The following is a 23,336-nucleotide window of genomic DNA, read 5'->3' as shown; positions in this document are numbered from 1 at the left end:
AGGCAGGCATGGGGACAGCTGGCCACTTATGGGTACAGCTGGATATGGGGCCACCTGGCTGGGCAGGGACACCTGAGCAGTGATGGGGACAGGGGGACACCTGGCTCTTGAGGAAACCTGGCTGTGCATGGGGACAGATGGCCACGGAGACATCTGGATGGCCAGGGACACCTGGCTGGGTATGGGGACAGATGGATGTGGGGACACCTGGCAGGGAGGGGACACCAGTCTGGACACGGGGACAGATGCATATGGGGGGGGACACGTGGCTGGGCATGGAGACAGGTGGACATGGGGGACACCTGTCTGGGCAGGGACCCCTGGCCGGGCATGGGGACAGATGGCCAGGGGGCGTGGGGACTCCTGGCTGTGCGTGGGGACAGCTGGCCGGGAGGGCTGGGGGCGCGGGGCCATGTGGCCCCATGGGGGCAGCGACCCCGGCCGGGTGTGGGGCCCCTGGGCGGGCGCGGGGACACCCGGGCGCGGGGACACGGGGCCGGGCTGGGAGCACGTGGCTCCCACGGGGACACGGGGCCGGGGGGGCGCGGGTGACCCCTTCCCGGCGCGGGCCGGGGGGGGCCGGGGCTGGGGGCACAGGGCCCGGCGGGGGGGGCGCTGGGCGCAGCCCCGGGGCCGCGGCCGGAGCCACCTTAAGGCGGCGGCGGCGGCGGCGGCGGCGGCGGCGGGAGGGGGCGGGCGGCGGCGGGGGGGCAGGTCCCGCCCGGTGCCGTCCGTGCCCGTGCCCAGCATGGCCCTGCGGCGGGGGCTGGGGCTGGGGGCGGCGCTGTGGCGCCGGGGCTGCTGCTCCAAGGTGGGGCCGGGGGGCGCGGGGGTCCGGGGGGCGCGGGGGTCCGGGGTGTGGGGTACCCGCCGCGGCCCCGCCTGTGGGTGAGGGTCCTCCCGGTCGGACTCCCCGCCCCCGCCGCCGCCCTGACGGGGCCCTCGTCCCCCCCCAGCGCCCGCTGCCCCCCGACTTCGTGGCGGCCCTGCGGGCGGTGGTCGGGGCCCCCAACGTCTCCACGGCCCTGGCGGTGCGCGAGCAGCACGGCCACGACGAGTCCATGCACGCGTGGGTGCCGGGGCTGGGCTGGGGGGGCTGGGGCGGGGAGGGGTCCGGGCAGAGGAGGGGGGGGGGGGGAGGGGAGGGGAGGGGTCCGGGCAGGGGAAGGGTCTGGGCAGAGGAGGGGAACCAGCATGGGGAGAGGCCGGGTCTGAGCAGGGGAGGGGGCTGCACAGGGCCAGGCCGGGCAGGGCAGGGTCCCGGGGCAGGGGCAGCGTCTCCCCCGGGGCAGGGTCTCCCCCGGGGCCGGGTCTCCCCCGGGGCTGGGTCTCTCGGGGCAGGGTCTCCCCCGGGGCAGGGTCCCTCCCGGGGCAGGGTCTCTCGGGGCAGGGTCTCCCCCGGGGCCGGGTCTCCCCCGGGGCAGGGTCTCTCGGGGCCGGGTCTCCCCCGGGGCAGGGTCTCTCGGGGCAGGGTCTCTCGGGGCTGGGTCTCCCCCGGGGCAGGGTCTCTCGGGGCAGGGTCTCTCGGGGCAGGGTCCCTCCCGGGGCAGGGTCTCTCGGGGCAGGGTCTCCCCCGGGGCAGGGTCCCTCCCGGGGCAGGGTCTCTCGGGGCAGGGCCCCTCCCGGTGCCGCCCCCCGCAGACCCGTGCCCCGCCGTGCCCCCCAGCTGCGCGCCCCCGGACGCGGTGGTGTGGCCCCGGGCGGTGGGGCAGGTGCAGGAGCTGGCGGCGCTCTGCCACCGCTGCCGCGTGCCCATGGTGCCCTTCGGCACCGGCACCGGCCTGGAGGGCGGCGTCAACGCCGTGCAGGTACGTGCCCCCGGCCCCCCCCCCCCGGGTCGGCGTGCCCGGCCGTGCCCAGCCCCTGCGGTGCCCCCCGCCAGGGCGGCGTCTGCTTCGACCTGAGCCGCATGGACGCCGTGGCGGAGCTGAGCCTCGAGGACTTCTCGGTGGCGGTGGAGCCCGGCGTCACCCGCAAGGCCCTCAACAGCCGCCTGCGCGGCACCGGGCTCTGGTTCCCCGTCGGTACCGTGGGCAGCGGGGCGCGGGGCCGGGGGGCAGGCCTGGGGGTGCTGGGGACAGCGGGAGGGCTGGTGGCGCTGGGGGTGCTGGAGGGACTGGGGTGCCCGTGGGGCTGGGGGCGCTGCGTCCGCAAGAGTGCGGGGCGTCCCCGGGGGCGCGGGGGGTGTCGTGGTCCCAGGGCCCCTGAGGGTGCCCATGGGTGTGCCGTGGCCCCCGGGGTTGCTGGGGGAGCCCATGGGGCTGGGGTGCCAGGGGTGCGGAGGGCCCCGTGGGGTGCTGGGGTCGCAGTGGTACTGGAGGGGTTGTGCCGTGGTGCCAGGGGTGTCAAAGGGTGCCCGCGGAGCTGGGGTTGCCGTGGGCCATGGTGTGCTGGGATTCCCGTGGCACTGGGGATGCTGTTGTCCCAGAGGTGCTGCAGCTGCCCACAGGTGTGCCGTGGTCCCGGGGGTGCTGCGGGTCCCCGCTGAGGTGCCGTGGTCTCCGCAATGGACGGGGGGTGTGGTGGGGCTGGGGTCGCGGGTGCTGAGCGGGGGCAGCACGGGGGCTCACGGGGCCCCGTCACACGTCCCTGCCCCCGTCCCCCCGCAGACCCAGGGGCGGATGCCTCGCTGTGCGGCATGGCGGCCACAGGCGCCTCGGGCACGAACGCGGTGCGCTACGGCACCATGCGGCCCAACGTGCTCAACCTGCGCGTGGTGCTGCCGGACGGGCGCCTGCTGCACACCGCAGGCGCCGGGCGCCAGGCCAGGTGGGCGCTGGGGCCAGCTGGGCCGGGGGGGTCCGCGCCGGCGCCTGCTCACCAGGCTCGTGCAGGAAGCGCGCGGCCGGCTACGACCTGACGTCCCTCTTCGTGGGCTCCGAGGGCACCCTGGGCTTCCTGACGCAGGCCACGCTGCGCCTGCACCCCCTGCCCGAGGCCGTCGCCGCCACCGTCGCCACCTTCCCCAGCGTGCGGGCGGCCGTGGCCTGCACGGTGCAGGTGCTGCAGGCCGCCGTGCCCGTGGCGCGCATCGGTGGGTGCCGGGGCTGACGCGGGGCCGGGGCTCCGGGTGCTGGTGGCCGGGCTCAGCGCCGCCGCCTCCCGCCCAGAATTCCTGGACGAGGTGATGGCAGATGCCTGCGGCCGCTACAGCGGGACGGGGCTGCCGGTGGCACCCACGCTCCTCCTGGAGCTCCACGGCTCCCGGCAGGGCCTGGCGGAGCAGCAGCGGCAGGCGGGTAGGGATGGCACCGGGCTGGGGCTGGGGGCTTGGGGCCGTGTGGGGGCCAAGTGCTGGGGATGGGTGCTTGGGTGTGGGGGCCGTGGTGGGCACCCGCAGAGGAGGGATGGGTGCCCAGGGTCAGGGGGCCCAGCGGCGTCGCGGGGAGCAGGACAGTGCTGGGGGGCCACGCCACGCCTCTGGCGTCAGTGACGGGTGTGCAGGGCCTGGGGCAGGGTGACCAGGGTGCCTGGGGCAAGGCGCGGGTGCCCAGCAGCGGGGGTTGTTGGTCCTTGGTGTCCCCAGGGCAAGGGACGGGTGCCCAGCGCGTGGGTCTGGGGGGCCGGGGTCCGCGGGTCCTGTGGGTGTGGGCGGGTGCGTCTGGCCGGGGATGGGGGACCAGTGTGCCCTGAGGGAGGGCCGGGCACCCGGGTCTGGGGACAGGGACACACACCAGGGGTGGGTGCCCAGGGTGGTACCTGGGAAGTCACCAGGGTGAGGGGTGGGTGCGTGGGCTGGGGGTCTGCTGGGGGGCCGGGGACCCGGGGCTGTCCCGGGGGGGACGGATGAGCGCCCAGGGAGAGGGAACGGGGGCTGTCCCAGGGGTACGGGCGGGTGCCCGGTGCCGGTGCCAGGGTTGCGGGGCGGGCGGGCTCTGGGGGTGCTGGGGCGAGGGCCAGGGGTGCGGGGGGTCCCGTCGTGCCCCGCGGCAGGGTCCCGGCCCCGGCAGAGGAGATGGTGCGGCTGAACGGCGGCTCCGTGCCGGCCTGGTCAGAGGAGCCGGAGGAGCGTGGGCGGCTGTGGGCCATGCGGCACAGCGCCTGGTACGCCGCCCTGGCGCTGCGGCCCGGCTGCCAGGTGAGGGCCGGGCACGGGGGCGACGGCGGCAGCGCCCCGCGGAGCCACATGTGCCACGGCTCTGCCCTGCCCGGCCCAGGGCTACTCCACGGACGTCTGCGTGCCCATCTCGCGCCTGCCCGACGTGGTGGTGGAGACCCAGCGGGACCTGCGGGACTCCGGCCTCACCGGTCAGCGGGGCGGGGGGTGGGCTGGGGGCTGCCACGCTCCGCACCGCTCCCCGCCTGACCCGCGGCCCCGCAGGCCCCATGGTGGGACACGTGGGCGACGGCAACTTCCACTGCCTCCTCGTCTTCGACGCCCGGGACCCGGCCGAGGCGCAGCGCGTCCACGCCTTCGCCCAGCGCCTGGGCAGGTGGGCCGGGGGCGCCGCGGGGGGGCCGTGGGCACCGGGGGGTGTCCCTGTGCTCTGACGCCCTGTCCCGCAGGCGGGCGCTGGCGGCGGGGGGCACCTGCACCGGGGAGCACGGCGTGGGGCTGGGCAAGCGGGCGCTGCTGCGGGAGGAGCTGGGCCCGGAGGGGCTGGACACCCTGCGCCGCATCAAGGCTGCGCTGGACCCCCACAACCTCATGAACCCCGGCAAGGTGCTCTGAGGGGGGCAGCGGCACCCGGGCGGGCCAGGGGCCACAGCCCCCAGGGTTGTGGCTGGGCTGGGCTTGCTGCCCTGCCCTGCCCCCTGCCCTGTTCCCCCAAATCCTCTCATCCCCCTCCTGGGGGTTGGGCACCCCCAATAAAAACCCTCCTGCACCAAAGTTACCATGCGCCATGATGTCTTTTTTGGGTGGGTGGGGAGGGAACAGGGACAGGCTCCCTCAGCCCCTCCTCAGGGTTTCCCTCCCCGTGGCAGGTACACACAGATACCCAGTAGGTGGGGGGGCCCGCAGTGTGTTCTAGGCAAGTCTTTATGCTGCTGGGCAAGGGGCAGGGGGCTGCGTTTTGGGGGGCTGCAACTCCGGGAACCAGTGGAAGCTTCCCCTGTGTTTAAAAGGCACCAATTTTGGTTTGCATTTCAGTTACAGCTGGTACGGTAGCAAAACCCAAGACGTGAGAACGTACAGGTTAGATCCCTCCTGGCCCAGCCCCCTTGTCACACCTTAGCCCCCACCCTGGGGACACTTATGCACAGCCCCCAGGGCACGGGGTGAAGGTACAACCCATCCCTGCCCCAGCGTCCCACCAGGAGGGGTGGCTTCCACACCATTACACCCTGCTGGCTGCCAGAAACTGGGCTGGAGTCCCCCCAGCAGCAGGGCAGCCGCAGCATCGCCCCAAATTGCCAGGCCCATCGCAGTCTCGATTCACCGGGGACACGGCCCTGCGGCCTCCAGGCCACCAGGAACAGCAGATGGTTTTTTTACGGAGAGAGGACAGCGGGGAGGGAGCAGGCACAAACCTGCCGCCCGGCTTCGCTTTGTTACAGGTACGGCTCCAAAACCGAGTCTGGCCTCTGGCCAGAGGGAGGAAGAGGAAGGGGGACAATGGCGGCAGCCCCTAACCCCTCTACCAGCAGAGCCCCAGGCCCCCAGTGCGCGTAGGAGTCTCTATGTACATGTCTGCTTACACCGAGACGAGAGGGCTCTCGTGGAGGGTGATGGGTGTCTGGGTACAGGGTGGGGGCTGTGGGGAGATGACGGCAGCCCAGGGCCGTCACATGGCTGCCAGCTGGCCCAGCACCATCCTGAACTGCTGTGTGCTGTTGGCAAGGTCCTTGACACGCTCCACCATGTCCTGAGAGGCCGCAGGGGAAGGGTAGTGGAGGGCGGCCGCCTTGGTGGTCACCACGATCTCCTTGAGCATCTCGCAGAGGAGGTTGCTGTAGTGCATCGCCTTGTGCTGGACGTCCTGGGCCTTGGCCTGGCGGGACAGCGTGTCTCCGATGAAGACAAGCTTGTGGGCGCTGAGGATGACGAACTTGCTGTGGGCCACAAAGATCTTGGGGGGCTGGTTGGTGCTGATGGCGGTGAAGAAGGCGTCGACAGCATTGGTGAGCGTGGTGAGGTTGGCCTCACACTGCTCCAGGTAGAAGAGGAGGAGCTGGCGGTCGGCAGGACACAAGGCCCCGCCGCCCCGTGCCGGGCCAAAGTGCTGGGGGGGGCTCCAGTTGGACAGGTCGTTGTCGATGGGACGTGTCACCTCCTGCTCTAGCCGCTCAAACTGCTTCAGCTGTGGGAGGGACAGGGCGTGAGGCAGGACGGCCACCAAGACAACGCCTGCTCCCCTCCCTGGAGCCACCAGCACTGGTGGCCATGGCCACCAGCCCTGGATGACAGCTGTGCCCCAGGGAAAACAGCACTGGACAGTGCCAGCCCCGGGACAGCCGTGCCAGGCTCCCCACCGGGAGCAAGGTGCCAATGCCTCCCGTGCCAGTACTGTGCCACTGGAGAGGGGCGAGCCAGAACCCACTGCGGGGACAGCCACGCAGGAGGGGGCCGTGGTGCAGACCGGTGGCGGGACGGGGGGTACAAGGGCAGCCGGACCCAAGGCCCCCCCTGCCCCAAGAGCTGTGCCCAGCAGCACCTGCCCACCCTGCCCCGGTTACCTGCTGGTGCTCCAGCTGGTCCTTGCTCTGCCGGATGATGTTGCCTTTCTCCAGCAGCTCCTTCTGGGTCTTCTCAAACTCCTCCTTGCCCTGCAGGGAAGGAAGGGGCATGACAGGGGGGTCAGCAACACCAGCCTTGCAGGGAGCAAGCCCCCGCCTGCCCTGGGACACCCCTGGTCCCCACAGTCCTCAAGTCAGAGGGTAAAAGTGAGATGCGGGTGACAGAAGCACCACGCCAGAGCTGCCCAATCCCCCTGTGCCGGGGAGCAGCCCCCCTTCCCCTGCCCACCTGGAGATGAACATAGTCGTAATCCTCCATCCAGCCACTCTCGCTGTTCTCGTAGGGCCCGTCGGGCGACTCCTGGGCCAGCAACTTGGGCGGGGAGGGCAGGGGCCGGGACTGGATGCTGCTGGCCTTGTCGGAGGGGTGAGGGGGCCCGTGGCCACCGCTCTCCGCTGCTGGCTTTGTCCGTTTGAAGAGGAGGGAGGCATTGCCATGCAGGAAGGAGGCCAACTGCTTGGTGTCATCGGGGACGCCGCGCGAGTGCATGACGAAGTGCTCCAAGTCATCCGTGCCTGGCTTGCCACTGGCCAGGGCGCTCGGGGCCCAGTGGCAAGCATCCAGCGCTTGGCCGTGCCGTGCCAGGGCCTGGTAGACCTCCTCCATCTTCTGCAGCTGCTTGCTGAGCTTGGTGTAGAGGGAGCGGTCAGAGGCCTGGGCAGCATTGCCCACCGCCCCCCCGGGCAAACTCTAGTAGGTCCCGGAGGGCTGTCCGGACACCCTCGGCTGCCCCGCGGATGCTGGCAGCGTTGGCCTCCATGTGCTCAGGGCTGCGCCAGTTGGCGCTGATGAAGGACATGAGGTAGGAGACGGCGCCGCCGACACCATGCTGGAGCTTGGCCAGCGTCTCCATGGCGGCATCCAAGTCCAGGGAGAACTCCTTGCCGGCTCCCTTGGCCGGCTCCTTCACAGGCACCACGTCCAGCGAGGATGTGGAGATGTTGCTGCGGGTGCTGCCCGTGCTGGAGGCAGAGAGGCGCTTGGTGTCGGTGCCCTTGGCCTCACGGTCCACTTGCGGTGGGACATCATAGATGTACTCGCCCTCCACGTCCAGGGAGCACTTGCTGGGGGCGTGCAGGTCCCGGGGCACATCGTAGACCTCCTGGGAGGGGAAGGCTGGCCCCCCCAGCTTCTTGAGGCTGGGGGGCACATCGTAGATCTCGTGGGAGAGCGGCGGTTCAGGGGCACCTTTCCCGGCTGCCGGCGGCACATCATAGACATCCTCCGGCAAGTAGGGCTCCTGCTGGGCCAGGATCAGCGGGTGGCGGGAGGGGTCGAAGCCTTTCTGCTTGGTGAAGGCAGGGGGCACGTCGTAGGTCTCCTCCCGCGCCAGGCCATCCGGCACGTCCTTGCTCACCGAGGGGGGTACATCGTACACCTGCAAGGGCAGCGGCAGACACTGTCAGCGCTGCTGGAAGAGCCAGCCTGGGTCACGCGTGGGCGGGCTGCACTGTGCTGCAGTGCACATAAGCACCGGCACCAGGAAAGCAAGACAGCGCTGGGTGAGCACCAGGATGGAGCCGTGCACCCCAGGGAGGCTGGCACAGCCCTGCCGCTGCACTCCTGGCCTCCTGCATCCCGTCTGGGGCAGGAATCACAAATCCGCCACCAGCCCAGGTTGGGAGGAACCTTGAAAAATCACTGGTCCAACCTCATCCCCTAGATAAGGTCATCCAGCACCCTGTCCCCCGGCACCCTGAAAGCCTCCAGTGCCAGAGATGCCACCACATCCCTGACTGTTCCAGTGAAAGATTGTTCTCACTGTAAAAACGTGTCTGTCTCATATGGTCTCAGCAGCACTTACAGTTTGGTGAAGGTTCTTCTCCACGCTGGGGGGCACGTCGTAGATCTCCTGCCCTGGGTCCTGTCCATTGGGACCCTTCACTGCCATGGGGGGGGTGTCATAGACCTGAATGGGGGGACACAGGATGGTGTGTCAGGGATGGTGTGGACACCCACGTTCTCCCAAGGTGCAGCCAGGAAGGGTGGAGGTGCCAGAAGCAGCCCCAAGGCCCATAATGTGCCCAGCTTTGGGTGTAATTTGCCCAGGTTTGAAAATCAGGCTGTGCCAGAGCATCTCCCGTGCTGGGAGATGGGAGCCAGAGACCCTTCCCCACACCCCCTGCCCAGCCTCACCTCCTGGCTGAACTGGCTCGGGACCCCCCCTCGGACAGGTGGCACATCATAGATCTCCTGGGAGCCCGCAGAGAGGAGGTGGCGAGGGAAATCGTACTCATCCTGCTCACCCTTGGGGGAGTCGTAGACGTACACTTGTCCCACGCGGGTGGGCACCAGCACCTGGCAAGAGGGAAAGGGACGAGGTGGGCACCGCCAAGCATCCCCAGCCTGCCCCCCACCCCGCATCACCCTCCCCAAAACCCAGCGATGGGGCTGGAGAGATGATGGGTGCCAGATCCCGTACCAGTCTGGCACCGGGCAAACCGGTGCCCACGGGAGGGCGCTCCCCGGCCGGGCGTGCACGATTCTCGCAGCAACGCCGGGGAACGGGAATGATATCACCGGTTATTTATAGCGGCGAGCCTCTGCGAGAGACAAAGCCCAGCCGGCAGGGCCGCGGCGTGCAGAAGGGAATGGCCGATTTGGGCACCGAGCTGCGGGCAGGGATCTGCCAACACCCACAGGGTGTTGGCAGATCCCTGCCCGCAGCTCGGTGCCCACCTTGCCATATCACGGGGACACAAGAGCAGCAAATAACCAAACCCAGAGAGTCATGGCACCCTGCCCAGCCAGTGCCATGGACAAGAAGGGCTGAGAAACTGGCAGAAGTGCCAGACTGCTCCTCCCTTTTAGGATGCTCCCTGTGCCCTGGCCAGGATTTGGTAGTGCCCCCTTTCACCAGCTGCATCCCAGAAGCATGAGTCAGGGTAGTCTTCCCAGAACACATGATGCAGAAAGCACCTCGCTTCCCTTCCCTGGCATGACGTGCCAGGGAAGGGGCAGAGCCAGAAGGAGCCCAGTGTCCGGGATGTAGCCGTTAGGCTGCTGGCTCACCCTTGCCTCACCAGTAAATGCAACCGGCAAGTGCTGGCAGGCTCCCTGGCATGGCCGGGACACGCTGGCACTGGCTGCCTGCCCCTGCCCACGCTCCCAGGAGGAAGGAAACATCACAGCACTGTGCCAGGTACCACAGGTACCTCCATAGCTGCAGGATCTGGCCAAGGGGCACCTCCAAGCAGCTCTGGGGTTACCAGAACCCCGCGCCTGTCCCAGACACGGCTGCCATGCCCTTGGTGACACTGGCAGAACCCATGTGAGGGACCAAGAAGACCCGAACGCCGAACACTGTACCAGCCCCAAGCCCAGTAGCCCATGCCAACCAGGGCACCTCAGCCACAGCAGGGACCTGTGCCGGCACAGCCGCTCCTGCCAGCGGTGCAGGGAAGGATGCCCACGCACCCCATGACGGGCGCAAGGCTGCCCGCTCAAAGAGACAGTGCTGGGTGGTAAGCACGAGCCCTGCAGTCCTGGCACCCACTCACCACCATGGACTGCAGAGCACCCCTTAACCGCGCCGCCACCCCTCCAGTCCCCTTGTCCTACCTTCCCCTGGGGCTTGTGCCCTTCCCAGCTCCTCATGTCCAACGACGGGGGCACCTGGTAGATGTCCTGAGCCTGACCAGCTGAGGAAGGAACCTGGTAGACATCCTGGGGGGGGCTGGCAGAGCCCGCGGGGTACGCCTCTGCCACTTGGCCCAGGGAGGGGGGCACCTGGTAGATCTCCTGGCCCAAGCTGGGGAAGGCGTGGGGAGGCGTCTGCTTCGGGTAGGCGGGGGGCTGCTTAGCCGGGGCAGGCGGGAACTGTCCGGTGGGTGCCGAGCCCGGGTAAAGACCCTGCTGTCCCTTGCTGGGGACCGGCATCAGGTAGACGTTGTCCCCTTGGGGGGCATAAGCAGGGTGCATGGGGGTGTACTGGGAGGCGGGTGAGAGCGAGGTGAAGCCCCCTTGGTGGTGGTAAGGCAGGGCCGGCTGGGGCAGCGGTGCCTGCGGCGGTGCCTGCCCCTGCGCCGGGCCAGGTGCTTGCTGCTGCTGCTGCGGCTGCTGCTGCTGCTTCTTGTCGTACATCCCCACCAGGATCTTGAGGCGGTTCCCGGGGACGATGCCCTGCCGGCCGTGGAGCGAGCAGAGCCACCAGCCGTCCAGCCCCTGCGTGTTGCGCTCCAGCACCGTCATGATGTCGCCCTTGCGGAAGGAGAGCTCGTCCGGGGACTCGGCCACGTTGTCGTACAGCGCCTTGGCCAGCACGTTCTGCAGGAGAGCCCCGCGGCGGGGCGGTGAGCCGGACCCCGCCGGCCGCCGGGGGGTCATCCCGGCCGCCCCCGGAGCCCCGCGGGGCTGTGCGAGCGGGTCCCGCCGGCTGGATCGCCCCGCTCCAGCCGCTCCGCCTGCCCCGCCGGAGCTCAACCCATCCTTCCCGAGGTGGTGCTGGGACGGGGCCGGGCCCTTCCGCCTCCCCGGTGCCGGGGGCCTCCTCCGCCTCTCCCGCCCCTTCCCGCCGCCGCCGGGGAGGAAGTGCCAGGGCGGTGAGTCAGCCCGAGCCCTGGCCACCGCCGCGGCCACCGCCACGCCAGCCGCTGCGGGACCGGCCCCCCTCCGGCCCGCGGCGCGGCCGCTCCCCCCGGCGGACACGGGCTGTGCCCCCACATCCCGCCCGGGCCGCGGCGCGGAGGCACCTGCCGGACACTCGGGCCCGGCCGCCGCTGCCCGGTGCCATGGCGGCAGGACAGGCCGCCGCCGGCCCCGGGCTCCCGCCGCTGCCCGAGGCGAGGGACGGACCCGCCGGCTCTGCCGCCCTTCACCGGCCGGGTGGGGGAACTCCGGCTGCCCGGTGCTGCGGCTCCCGGGGCCGGCAGGGAGGCCGAGGCCTGCGGCCCCGTCGGGGTCTGCCCACGGCTCTCGCAGCGCCGCCGCCCGCGGGCAGGGGGGAGCCGGGACAAGGCCCCACCGGCCCCTCTACGGCGGGGCTGGGCCAAGGTCACCCGAGGGGGCCCGGCCGCCCCGGAGCCGGGGGGCGCTGCCACGGGGCGGGCTACGGGCTGCGGCCTTCCTCCTCCCCCTCCGCGCCCCCTCCTGCGCGCCGCGGGCCCCCCGCCGTTACCGCCGGCCCCACGTCCTGCCCGGGGGGCCCCCGCAGCAGCCCCGCTCCCCCAGGCCGCCCCTGCTCACCAGGTAGTTCATCTTCCCGCGGGGCCGCTCCGGCCCTAGCGCCGCTCGGCCGGGGGCCGGGGCCGGGCCGGGGGCGGCGGGGCGGGCGGGCGGCGCGCTGGCGGCGGCGGCGCCGTAGGGATCATTATAGCGCGGTGCCCGCCCGGGCCCGGCCCCGCCCGCCCGCCGCCCGCGCCCGCCCCCGCCCCCGCCCCATTGGCCGCGCCCGCCTAGCTGGCCCCGCCCGCCCCACCGCCCGCGCCCGCCCCATTGGCCGCGCCCGCCCCGCTGGCCCCGCCCACCCCGCCGCCTGCGCCTGCCCCATTGGCCGCGCCCGCCCGCCGGGGGTGGGGTCGGGGAGGGCGGGGCCGGGGCGGGGCCATCCCCGGGGCGCGGAGGGGAGCGGGCACGTAACAGGTGTGCAAAAGGTGTGCAAAGGACATGCAACGGGTGTGTAAAGGGCGTGTAACGGGTGTGAAACGTGCGTGCAACAGGCGTGCAACTTGTGTGTAACGGGTGTGCAATGGGCATGCAAAGGGCGTGCAACGGGTGTATAATGGGTGTGCAACAGGCATGTGAAGGGCATGCAACGGGTGTGCAAGGGCATACAACAGGCTTGTAACGGGTGTGCAAACAGCGTGTAACGGGTGTGCAAAGGGCATGGAAAGGTGATGAGTGTGCTGCGGTCATGGGAGCACCTGTGTGTGCACAATGGGCATGTAATAGGAGTGCAACAGATGTGCAATGGGCATGTAACAGGCATGCAACGGGCGTGTGCACAGTGGGTGTGTCACGGGGGAAGTGGTGCCGTAGGAGTGTGACGGATGGGTGTGGAATGGGGGGTCACAGGTGGGTAACGGCCTTCGAGCCGTGTGTGCGAGGGGGGGGCGCGGGGGGAGGGGTGTGGGGAACACGTGCAGCAGGCACATGTGCAACAGGTGTGCAGTGGGTGCATGACTGGGGGGTACTGGGTGTGCACTGGGTGTGTACTGGGCGGGTGTGTAATGGCAAGGGGGGCACAAGGGGCAGGTAAGGGGTGGGGGGAGGTGCAATGGCCATGTAAGGGGGGAGTACGTGGCAGGTGTGTAAGGCGGGGGGTGTGCAATGAGAGCAGGGGCAGCACAGGCAGGGGGGCAGCAGCGTTGCTCCCCAGCAGCCCCCCGCCTTCCCCAGCTGGGGGGTCACCCCAGTCCCACCCAGGGGTGGCATTGGGAACAGGCACCTTGGCTTTGATTCCTTCTCCCTTCTTCCCTTTCCCGTGCCTGCACGGCCCATGTGCTGCTCTGGGGCGGCGGCATGCATGGCGTACCATGGTGTACATGGCACAGTGCGGCACATTGTGGCATGCATGGCACACATGGCACACTGCAGTACATCACGGCACACATGGCATGGCACTGCGTGGCACACATGGCACAGCATGGCACACATGGCACAGCGCAGCAGCCGGTACGCTGCCTGCCCGGCCTGTTCCAGCAGCCTGGCCACGTGGCCCATGGGCACCCCAACAGCCGGCGAGCCCGGGCTTGCAGCCACTTGCCGAGCTGCGGTCCCTGCCCGCCACGGCACGGGGCCGGGAGCAGGCGGGAGGGTGGCCACAGGGCTTCCAGCGAGCTCGTGGGAGGCGCGTGTGAGCCACAGGGCGTGCTTGGGCTGCAGGACACGGGCCTGCATGTCCTACTGGCCATGCAAGCTGCACGGGTGCGCATGAGCTGGAGGACATGTGAGCTGTGCAGGGGCATGGGAGCTGCGGGACACGCAGGAGCTGCAGGACATACAAGCCGCATGAGTGTGGACGAGCTGCGGGGCACGGGCAAGCTGCGTGGAGGCGCGTGGCCCGTGTGCACACAAGCCGCACAGAGCGGTGCAAGCTGCGCGGCCGCTCGAGGGGCACGGGGCTGCGTGTGCCTGGGGCAGGGGGAGTGCAGGGTGCCCAGTGGGTACGCAGGGCTTGCGTGGGTGCAAGGCGCTGAGGGAAGGCACGCCGGGGCAGCCAGGCAGCCACGTGGGCGCGGGCGTGAGTGGGCGGCGGGCAAGCCTGCGTGAGAGCCGCGGGGCTGGTGAGCAAGCGGCGCTTGGCAAGGCCTGTGGCCCCCGCCGTGGCATTCCCTCTTGGCCACGCTGGCCCTCGGGGGTTACCTTTGGGCCACGCCAGAGCGCGGCGGTGGAGTTGAGGCCAGATTGCAAAGATGTGCCCTTCCCCCAAAAGTGGGGCTCATTTTGCTCCCTGGGAGTCATCACCGCTGTTCCCTGGCACTGGCCCCTGCTCGGAGGCAGTTCCCCTTGCGTCCCTGGCAGAAGGGGAAACTGAGGCATGGCCAAGGGCGGGAGGTATCCGGCGGTGGGGGCTGCGGTCATACCCACAAACCGCAGCCGCCCTGGCAGGCACGGTTGATCGGCTGTGGTTTCCTCTTGCTGGTGACAGCGGTGACAGTAGTGACAGCACAGGGGCTGAGCCCCGTGGGCAGACCAGGGACGAGCTCTAAGCTCCCCGGCCCCTCTCCCACCAGCACAGCTGATCCCACGGGGTCACGGTGTGTTTGTGTGTTTGCTTCGGACACCCTGAGCCCAGTGAGGGCCGGCCCACTCGGCAGCGAGGGTCTCTCCTGGGACCCCCGGGGCATCCCCAGGGCAGGTCTGTCACCAGCAGCTTCAGGCAGGCGCCCAAGGGCCGCAGGCTCCCTGCTTTGGTTCTTAAAAGCAGCAGGGGTTTTATTTTTCCCCCTCCCCGTGGCGATGCTCAGATCAAAGCATCCCCTGTCGATACCTGATCCAGGCCATTTTCAGTGCATTGGAGCCAAAATTGCTGCTCGCATCTACTGAGCGCCCTGAGCTGGCAACGGCACCCACAACCCCCGGCTTCCGCAGCCAAGCGCCTGGGGGGTGACAGGCACCAGCAGGTCTCCCTTTGGCTTCTCCCACCTCTAACAGCAAGAAATGCCAAAAAGAGGATCAGAAGTGGAGTGTTACGGGGGCCCTCCGGAGCTGGGGGTGCTCAGAGCCGGATCGGCTGGTCGGAGCATCCCGGTGCTGCTGGCGGTGGGGTATGGTGAGAGCCCCACTGATCCCACACCCTGGTTCTTCACCAGCTCCGGAGGACACAGGGCTGGGCGTTTTGGGATGGATGCTGCTTGGGATGCAGGTTGCCCCAGCAACGGTTGCTATGGAAAACCCTTTGGCGGCAAAATCTCCAGCCGTATTCATGTGTCCGTCATTGTCTTTGGTAGAGTCCCTGGTGTCGGCGCACCAGGCACGGCCGGCCCCGCACCAGGCAGGCTGCCGCTGCGGCTGCGGGGAGCTGCCTGTGCCGGCCCGGCTCTTCCCGGCTTCTCCCGCTGGGTCCTGCTGTGGGGAGGTGTTGGAAGACCCCAAAGCCAGGGGTTCACAGGGGCATGGCGGGCATGCATGGAACTGGGAGAGCAGGCTGTGCCATGCCATGTCACATTAATTGGCTAATGGCCAATTAGCAGCCTGTTGGCCCAGCCATGCCCCAAACGTTGGCTGGGATGCGTTTTGGGGAACCCACTCCAGGGCATAGCTCTGGGACAGCGGCACGTCCCAGGGAAGGGATGGTGCTGGGACATTTGTAGGGCTGGAACTGTCCCCGGTGGGAGCGGTGGCTCCGGACAGGGCTGCCTGCTCCTGCCCGCAGCACCTGCCCGCGGCCCCACCAGGTCCGTGCTTCGGCAAGCCGCCTCCCGCCTCCTGGAGCGGCAATAGGATTACATGGGACTGAGTCTCCTAGCAATGAACGGAGAAATAAATCCTATAAGGCAGGACGGGATTTATTAGACTTCAATATTCTGGAAATAATGAGGACATTTCTCTTGGCTTGTGATATCATGGGACCCAACAGGATGACAACAAGGATTTATCCCCCCGCCTTTCCGTGGCGCTGGGTCGGTTATTAGCTGTGGAGCGGAGATGGAAGGGGAGACCGCTCGCCTTGCCGGAGAGCAGGATGGCGGGGCACCCCCTCATCCCCAGGAAAGCCGAGGCGGAGCGCAGGCCTCGGGCTGCCCGAACAGTGGTGGCTCTGTTCATCTCCCCATTCATCCCCCGGCGAGGGCTGGCGCTGATCCTCGCCCCCGGCCGGGGCTCACTGCTGGGAGTGGGCGGCTGTGCCACCGCTGGAGCTTCAAATGCCAGTGGCAGCACCCGCCAGCGCCGGGATGCCCCGCGGTGGGGACCCTGGCTCAGAGACCCAAGAGCCACCCCGTTGCTTCCTAAGTCCCGAACCCTCCGCAGCCAGAGACCCCACAGCGCTGCCCGATGGAACATCGCTAAGAGGAAAAGAGCGGGGAGAGGCTGAAAACAGCGGCCTGGAGGAGAGGACGGGGTGCGCCCAGCACCACCTCCTGGGCACCAGCCCTTCCCAGCCCCCTCCCCATGGGGAACTGCTGCCCCAGCTGCGGGGTGATGCCTCCCGGGGCCAGCCCCGCGCTCCGCTCCCTCCTGCTGCCAGCCGCAGCCCCACATGCCATCACGCTTTGCCCCATGGTGGCTTGGCCATCCCCAGATCCCACCATGGTCCATGGGACAGCCTGGCAGGATGCACCCCCGGGCAGCCAGCTCTCAGCCTGCTCCCATGCTGGGAGCCGGACATTTATTCCCACATCCCTATCACCAAAGCGGCTTTAAAGGCATGCCGTTACCTCCCCAGACCGTGCCGAGCGGCGAGCCCACGGGCACAGCTTGGACGCAGCCGGTTTTGCTGTGGCTCCGGAGCGTGGCGGCGGCAGCAGAAGCCCCGACCATCGGGGCAGGCAGACACAATCGCTGCCTTGTCTGGGGCCCGGCTGCACAAGAGGCTCCTTCAGGCGGCTGGGGAAGGGGGAGCTCCCCGGGGCAAGGTGATGCTCGGGCCACCAGTGACTCCTTGCAGGGCCAAAATTTTCCCAAGCAAATGCCCTAGGTGGGTCCTGACCCACAGAGGACGCGTGAAGCATCCTGGAGAAGACGGCTCAAGGTGGGAATGACTCAAAAGAAGGACCCACACCTCCTGGGAGCTTTGCTCTTGCCAGAAAGCTCAGGGCTGGGGGGGCGCTGAGGGCTGCTGGGTGCTGGGGCCACCCCGCCTTCGTGGGAAGGCGGCTGGGCAATGGAAATAGCAAGCGGAGTGGGGTTTGGGCTTTTTTTTTTTTTTTTTTTTTTTTCCTTTCTAAGCAGCCAAGCTGTGTTTTCTGGAGACCTGTAAATCACTCCTCGTCTTCAGGAAAGAGAGGCGAGGAATACATGATCCAACCGAGCAAAAACGCGGGACACTTGGGATTTCGCACGGAGGAAGCCAGGAATCAGCCCCAAGGCTGGAGGCTGCCTCCCGGCCGTCGTGCCGAGCCAGTCCCGGCTTGCCAGGCTGGGAGCTGGCACCGCAGCCCCGCACCCTCCGGCCGAGCCGGACACCCGGGGAGCCCAGCGCAGCGGGGAGCCCAGGCCCTCGGCCACCGCTGCTACACCGCACTTTTCCAGCAGGTCAGGTTGCTTCCAAGATTTCAAAATTTTCCACATTTGCTCAGCTGAAGGGAAGGAAAAATCCCAGAGAAGAGAGGCCGGAGAGTTTGTGGAGTGCAGAGCCGGAGCTGGCAGGTGGGATCCGTACTGGGGGTCACTGATTTTCCCGGTTTACCAGTGCACCGGTGGAGGCTGTGCTGGCCAGATCCCACTAACACCGTTAGCACGTAAACCCTAAGCCACTCCCAAGGCACCCAGGGCCCGATGCTGCTGCAGGGCTCTCCCTGGACACAGCCTTAAAGGCTTGTAGGAGCAGGGCTGGGTTTGGTGCCTCCAGCCTTTTGGATCTCCAGAGGTTCCCGTGCTGCATCTCTGTTCAGCTCTTGCTTGAGAGCAGAATTACCTTCCATTTCTAACCTACTTTTTTGCCCCAAAACATTTCCGAGCTGCTGGAGCAGAACGCGCCACCAACCAGAGCTGCCTCGGCGGCCCGACGCGGTGGGCAGCACCCAGCAGCAGCTGGGACACCCACGCCGCGGCAAAGGTTTCGGTCGGCAGCCCCCAGGGAGCCAGCCACCACGGGACCCAGCCTGCGTGGGGTGACACGACCCCTTCCCACCTCTGCCCAGTGTGCCAGGCCCCAGGCCCGCAGCCAGGAGGGCGTATTGGGCACCGAGGATCCCCGGCACCCCCGCCACCCCTCCTCAGCCCCAGCAAAGCGCGGCAGAAGGCAAACGGTTTCCCCAGCTGCCTGGCCCAGTGCTGCCAGCGGCCCCAGCCCTCGCCACGCTGCCTGCGCTGCCCTGGCCGAGCTGCTGCCGTGCCTCTCGCTGCCAGCGAGGATCAGCTTAAAAACAAGGGCTGCGGTGGGGGCCGAGAGGAGAGAGGGGGCCAAGGACGTCCTGCCGCCCCAGCCGGAGCAGGAGCAGCCCAGGGAGCCCAGCAGCGCCCGCCTCACCCCGCAGCTCGCCCCGAGCTCCGGCCCCGGCTGCCAGCCAGGAGTCCTGAGCTGAAACCTCCCCACAGCGGTGCCCTGGACAGGGACTCCAGTTGTTTTTGCAACCAAAAGCAAAGCAGCAACTGGCTTGGAAGCATTTGGAGAGGAAAACATATCGTCACCCCTGTTGTTTTGTTTCTGTCCAATTTCAGGCTCGTTTAAGCAGGTCCATAACAGCTGATTCTGTACATAACAGGGCGCCAAAGGCTGCAGCTCCCCCGAGCACGTGGTGTTTTGTTCTCATCTATCCCGCAACGCGGCCACAGAGCAAGGGCTGACTCAGCAGCAGACACGTGAGTCCAAAGCCGAGACCGTGCTCAGAGCCGCGGGCAAGGGACCAGCGGCAGCACCACAGCGAGGACGGGGCTCGTGCCGCTTTCCCCCCAGCACAGCACCAGCACGGGCTGCCCCACCGAGTGGGCTCAGAGCATCCCGTGGGGAAAAGCCAGCGTGCACGTCTGCTCCGAGGATGTGCACGGGCCAAACACTGGGAGCTGCCAAACTCAGCCAGTGCCAGACCAGAAGGGGTGGCCGAGATGACGGCGTGTTGCTGGCCTCCAGCTCCGGCCACTCGCTCCACACCCCGGCGCCTCAGTCTGCCCTCCGCAGCGGCTTCACCGGCTGAACGTCCCCGCATGGCCGTGCCTTGGGTGGGTGTACTTACTCCTGCAGCTACAGCGGGACTACGTTATCCCCATCACCCCCCAGTTCTGGCTTTATTCCCACCGCCAGCCCCCGTACTGCGGAGGGAAAGCAACCCAAGCACTCGCTCCGACCCTCAGGCTGCTCTCAAGGCAGACACCAGGCACCTGAGCAGGGATTTTCATGATCACAGACACTCCTTACAGTATGTGGCGCTTCATTTCTTTGTCCTCTGCTTCCTGCACAAACCACGCAGCCAGCACGCAAGTGTCGGGATGGAACACTTTATTCACATCAATGTTTAGATCCTGGCCCGTCCTGCCTGCTGCAGCTGCTCCCACCTTCTTGACAGCATGAGCAAGAAAGGATTTCTTCATCAGCTTGCTTAACCCCCCCCTCCAGCATCGTCAGACCCCACAAACAAGTACAGACAGTTGAGCTTTGTCCGGACAAGAGCACAGCACGGAGGGGCAGGGAGTGCTGCAGGGCTGGCAGAGCCGGGAGAAGGGCTCCAGCTCACAGCCTGCGCACGCACAGCAGCCGTGAAACCTTCCCGCAGCTCCGCTCTCACCACCAAATACGCCAATCCAGGTTTATCCAAGGCTCCAGCATCCTCCCGTTGCCAGAAGCATCCAGGGTTGGCAAAGGATGGGTGCCACCATCTCTTCTCCTTGGAAAGCTGCCTGCCAGAATCACACGGTTGCTTCTGTCACCTGCTGGGCCATTTAACCCTTAAAGTGCGCCCTGCCCACTGACAAATACCCTCCCCAAACTATTACAGTAAAAGGAAAAACCTGTACGTTGAGACATACAGGCTGAGTCTTGGGTAGAGAATGGTTTCTGTGCTTGGTGGTCCGGCGGTGGCTGGCAGCCCCCAGCCAGCACTGGGGCACAGAAGGGAGCAGGATCCCCTGCGGCCACCCCCGGCGCATCAGGGCTTCATCCTGCTCAGTCTGATGTCGCGTTCGATTTCGAACTGCCTGTGATCCACACGCTCCAGGAATGCTTTCCTCTCGATGTACCTGCAGAGAGGCAGAGGCTGTAAGCAGTGCCCGCAGCAGCCAGCGCTCCCCCCAGCCCGGGGCAAAGCCGACCCCAAGGGACAAGCAGGGAGAAAGGCATCGTCTGCCTCCCTCCCTCTCTCTCCGTGCACTGAACATCTCCTATGGACACCAAAGCTGCTCTGTGGCCTGCTGGGTGTCTCCCGGGGTCCCTGTAGGCTGCAGGCAGGGGCTGGCTGCTCCTGGTTTTGCTCTTCTCTTACAGCTGGGAGATGTCCTTCACAAACCACCCCTGGATGGGCTCAGGGCAGGTCCTGGGCAGGAGAGGCAGCCCTGATGCTCCTCCCTGGCTGCCCAGGTGACCCTGCCCACGCACCCCTCAGCAAAGCAAGCATCTCAAACCCAACCACAGCAGCACCATCCACAACACAAGCTGATAACAGGCACAGGGAGCATTAGGGATGCAAACAGCATCACCCAGCAAGCCTGCAGCAATGCAGGGATTCAGGCCAGGGGTTTCCCAGCCACAGACCAGCTCCTAACCACCACCGAGTATTTACTTCTCCCTCTCAGGGAGGCACCTGAGCGCTACAAGGAAGAAGGCAAGCACGCCTGCGCCTGAAAAAGCACCTTGCTGCTCATTAATGGCATGCAGCTGAATTTTAATGTACTTTGCTGCAAGCCCTTGCCACAGATAGCCCGGGGCTGTGCTACTAATTAACCTACAGAGGGAGTGAAATTGCAATTCAAAACAGGAGCTGTAATTGAATCATCACAATTGTTTTGCATTTGTTCCAGGGCGGCAAACACACGGCTGTCATGACAAGGTCATTATGCTCAGCACAGGGTGGGAGATGCCCCAGCCACTGCCTTTGGCTTCTCCCTGCCGGTCACTGCTTCTCCTGCACCACAGCTGGTGCCTGCTAACCAGAGGAGCCCATTGCTTGAAAGCAAGACCGAAGGCTGCAGGAAAGATGAGGGTCAAGAGGCTCTGTGAGTTTTCCAGGCTCCTGGGTGGCTGGCAGGGTGCACGAAGGTGCCCAAGACCCAGCTGCATGGGAGGGTGGAAGCCCCCTCCCACCACCAGCAGCGGTCCCTCTAGGACGGAGCGGCTCCGCTGCCTTGGGTGACAAGGTCTCTGCTTTCCGTTACAGCTATCGAACCGGTGCTGAATGTGGTCCAGGCACTAGGGTGCCTTCGCCCTTGCTGCGAGGGACTGCCCTGACACTCCTGCCCACCCAGTCAATGGAAATTAATTAATCCAAATTCATTTCAGCGAGTGATTCCTCCCAAGTGGCTGAACGACCCGCAGAACCCTGGTGCCACCCCATTCCCATCGCAGCCTGAGCCCGTCTCACACTGACACAACTGGGTCAGCTCATCTCTCAGGAGCAGGGGCCCGGCGTGGCGTAACGCAGACGATGCCCCGGCCATGAGGAGGTATTTTTCTGGACCCCTGCCCTTGCCATCGGAGGAGGGCTGGGCACGGAGGCCCCCTCCCCAGGCTGGCTCAGGAAAGCGGGCAGGGGAGTGCCGCTTCCCTTCATCCCTGCAAGCAGGGAGGTGACCCGCTCCCGGGCCGGGCTCGGGGAGGCCACAGGAAGGAAGTCGGGGGGGTCACGCTGGATATTGCAGTGTGTCATATTGCTGGGCGTGTGGTTTTCCTCCCCCGCCGCTGTTAAACACCAACCGCAACCACGGCCGGGAAGGCAAGGGACAGGGGTTATGCTGGTAACCCGCGAACACCCCGACTGCTTGGGCAGCGACAGCCCGAGCTACTGGATTTGAAGCTCCTTTGGCCTCTCTGTGACTGCCTTCTCCCAACCCCAGCCTGGGGTTGGTGCCTTCCTCCTCCTCCTCCTCCGCCATGGCTGCTTGCCTCTCCAGTGGGCAGGGACTGGCTCCTGGGGGATCGATATGGATCATGAACCAGGAATGTGGTCTCAGGGCCACAGGCAGTAGCTCTGCATGGGGAAGGAACCACGGCGCGTTACCCGGTGGCCGTTGTCCTTGGCTGGCCACAGTAAAGCACCGCAGGGGCCAGAACCGAGCCGGCGAGGCACTACCTGTGCACGCACCGGAGTTTATGGGGCAGGCAGCCTGGAAACGAGCCCAGCCGGCCTGTCCTGCACGCACACGGCGGCTGGAGGTGCTGATGGACACGAGCAGGGAAGCAGCAGGGCTGCAGGGTCGGCGCAAGGCCCCCTGCACCCCAAACTCTGTGCCTGAGCCGTGGCTCCGTCTCTGGTTCCCAGCGTGCAGCCAACAGCACGGCGCTGCCAAACGGCAGTGCAAAGTGCACGAGTGAGCCGCGCACACCGCCCCGTGCTTGTCTAAACAACCTTTGCTACCTGAATCAATACCTGCCTGTAAATGATCAGCCTGCGTGGCAACGGGGCAGCTGTGATCCGCAGCGGAGGAAGGTAACTTTGTTGGGAGAAGAGGTTGTCTCTGCTAATGAGGGCAGCTGCAGACTGCTCTGGGGAGTGTTTCATCAGCGCTGCCTGTCCCCTGACAGTCACCACCAGTCACCCGGGGCAGGCCCAGCACCCAGAGCAGGGCTGCTCCCCCACTGGGCCTGCCCTACAAAGGCGGCCCAATTAAGAGGCCGCTACACATTTCCATTTACAAAGCACATCAGTGAGACCAACAGCAAAGGGGATAGCTGCCTCCGCTCCTTACTGCAGCCCCTCCTGTCAAATCCAGGACAGGCCCTCAGGACCTGACACAACCAGGCTGCGCAAGCCCAGATCCCGCTGCTGGGGAAATGCAAATCACCGGCTGGGGCCAGTGATGCAAGGGCAGAAAACCAGAGGCAAGGGTGGCCACAGGCAGGGGGTAGCACGCAGCCCCTCTGCCTCGGGATTCCCGGGGCCAGGCTGCGGCTGGCTGATAACCGGCATCAGTAGCAGAAAGATGCCGCAGCCCCGTTGCTCAGCTGGCCGCCGGCGTGCTGGCCGAGCACGCGCCGCTGCTGGAGAACGGGAGGTTCGAGGCACGAGGAGCTCTGGGCTGTGAACAGCAGCTTCTGCAAGGTTACCGTGAAGAAGAAATTGCGCCTGCCTTCCGTTCTGAACAAAAAGAAGCGCCTCCTGCCTTCCTCGAGACATGCACGCACCACCTCTGTAGTGCGCAGGCACATGTGGCATTGGGCAAACACCTCCAGGAGCAGGCTGTGGCTTTCCTCGTCAAGCAGACCTTGGCAATTACAAAGCAGGACACATGGGGATCAGAGGTCCTTAACGCCCGCCTGCACCAGGGATAAAGGCAGCACCTTGCTCCCCCCTGCCCGGGTTGAAGGGTTAACAACCGCTCACGACAATTTTTATAGAGATGTGTAAATGATTGCTCATTGAAGGGTGAGCAGAGCCTGCATTATTAAAGGGGAAGAGACAGCTGCAGA

The 23,336-nt window shown here is 67.0% G+C and overlaps 3 protein-coding genes across 3 annotated transcripts in view; 1 reads left to right on the top strand and 2 right to left on the bottom strand.

The window, feature by feature from the left end:
- Positions 1-707: 707 nt before the first annotated feature.
- LOC121097946 (probable D-lactate dehydrogenase, mitochondrial) lies at positions 708-4,831 on the top strand. Its single transcript, XM_040615396.1, has 11 exons — positions 708-811; positions 957-1,069; positions 1,667-1,808; positions 1,883-2,024; positions 2,610-2,769; positions 2,835-3,034; positions 3,111-3,239; positions 3,951-4,078; positions 4,158-4,248; positions 4,322-4,433; positions 4,507-4,831. The coding sequence occupies exons 1-11, from the start codon at positions 749-751 to the stop codon at positions 4,670-4,672; spliced, it is 1,446 nt and encodes a 481-aa protein (XP_040471330.1). The 5' UTR covers positions 708-748; the 3' UTR covers positions 4,673-4,831.
- Positions 4,832-5,055: 224 nt separating this feature from the next.
- On the bottom strand, positions 5,056-11,992 carry BCAR1 (BCAR1 scaffold protein, Cas family member). The gene is given in 8 exon segments (XM_040615395.1): positions 5,056-6,242; positions 6,619-6,708; positions 6,908-7,357; positions 7,359-8,057; positions 8,484-8,588; positions 8,816-8,977; positions 10,241-10,945; positions 11,864-11,992. Coding segments are annotated over 8 exon segments (2,739 nt in total). The 5' UTR covers positions 11,876-11,992; the 3' UTR covers positions 5,056-5,726.
- Positions 11,993-19,202: 7,210 nt separating this feature from the next.
- The window catches only part of CFDP1 (craniofacial development protein 1), a 66,733-nt gene continuing 62,599 nt past the window's right edge, over positions 19,203-23,336 (bottom strand). Inside the window, exon 7 of the mRNA XM_040615300.1 lies at positions 19,203-19,954. Coding sequence (XP_040471234.1) covers positions 19,864-19,954 — 91 coding nt within the window. The 3' untranslated portion in view covers positions 19,203-19,863. The remainder of the gene's footprint in view (positions 19,955-23,336) is intronic.

Source organism: Falco naumanni, chromosome 15, assembly GCF_017639655.2.
Source record: "Falco naumanni isolate bFalNau1 chromosome 15, bFalNau1.pat, whole genome shotgun sequence".
In the NCBI taxonomy this organism is placed as follows: domain Eukaryota; kingdom Metazoa; phylum Chordata; class Aves; order Falconiformes; family Falconidae; genus Falco; species Falco naumanni.
The sequence above is the reverse complement of the archived record's forward strand: the minus strand, read 5'-3'. Positions and strand labels throughout refer to the sequence as shown.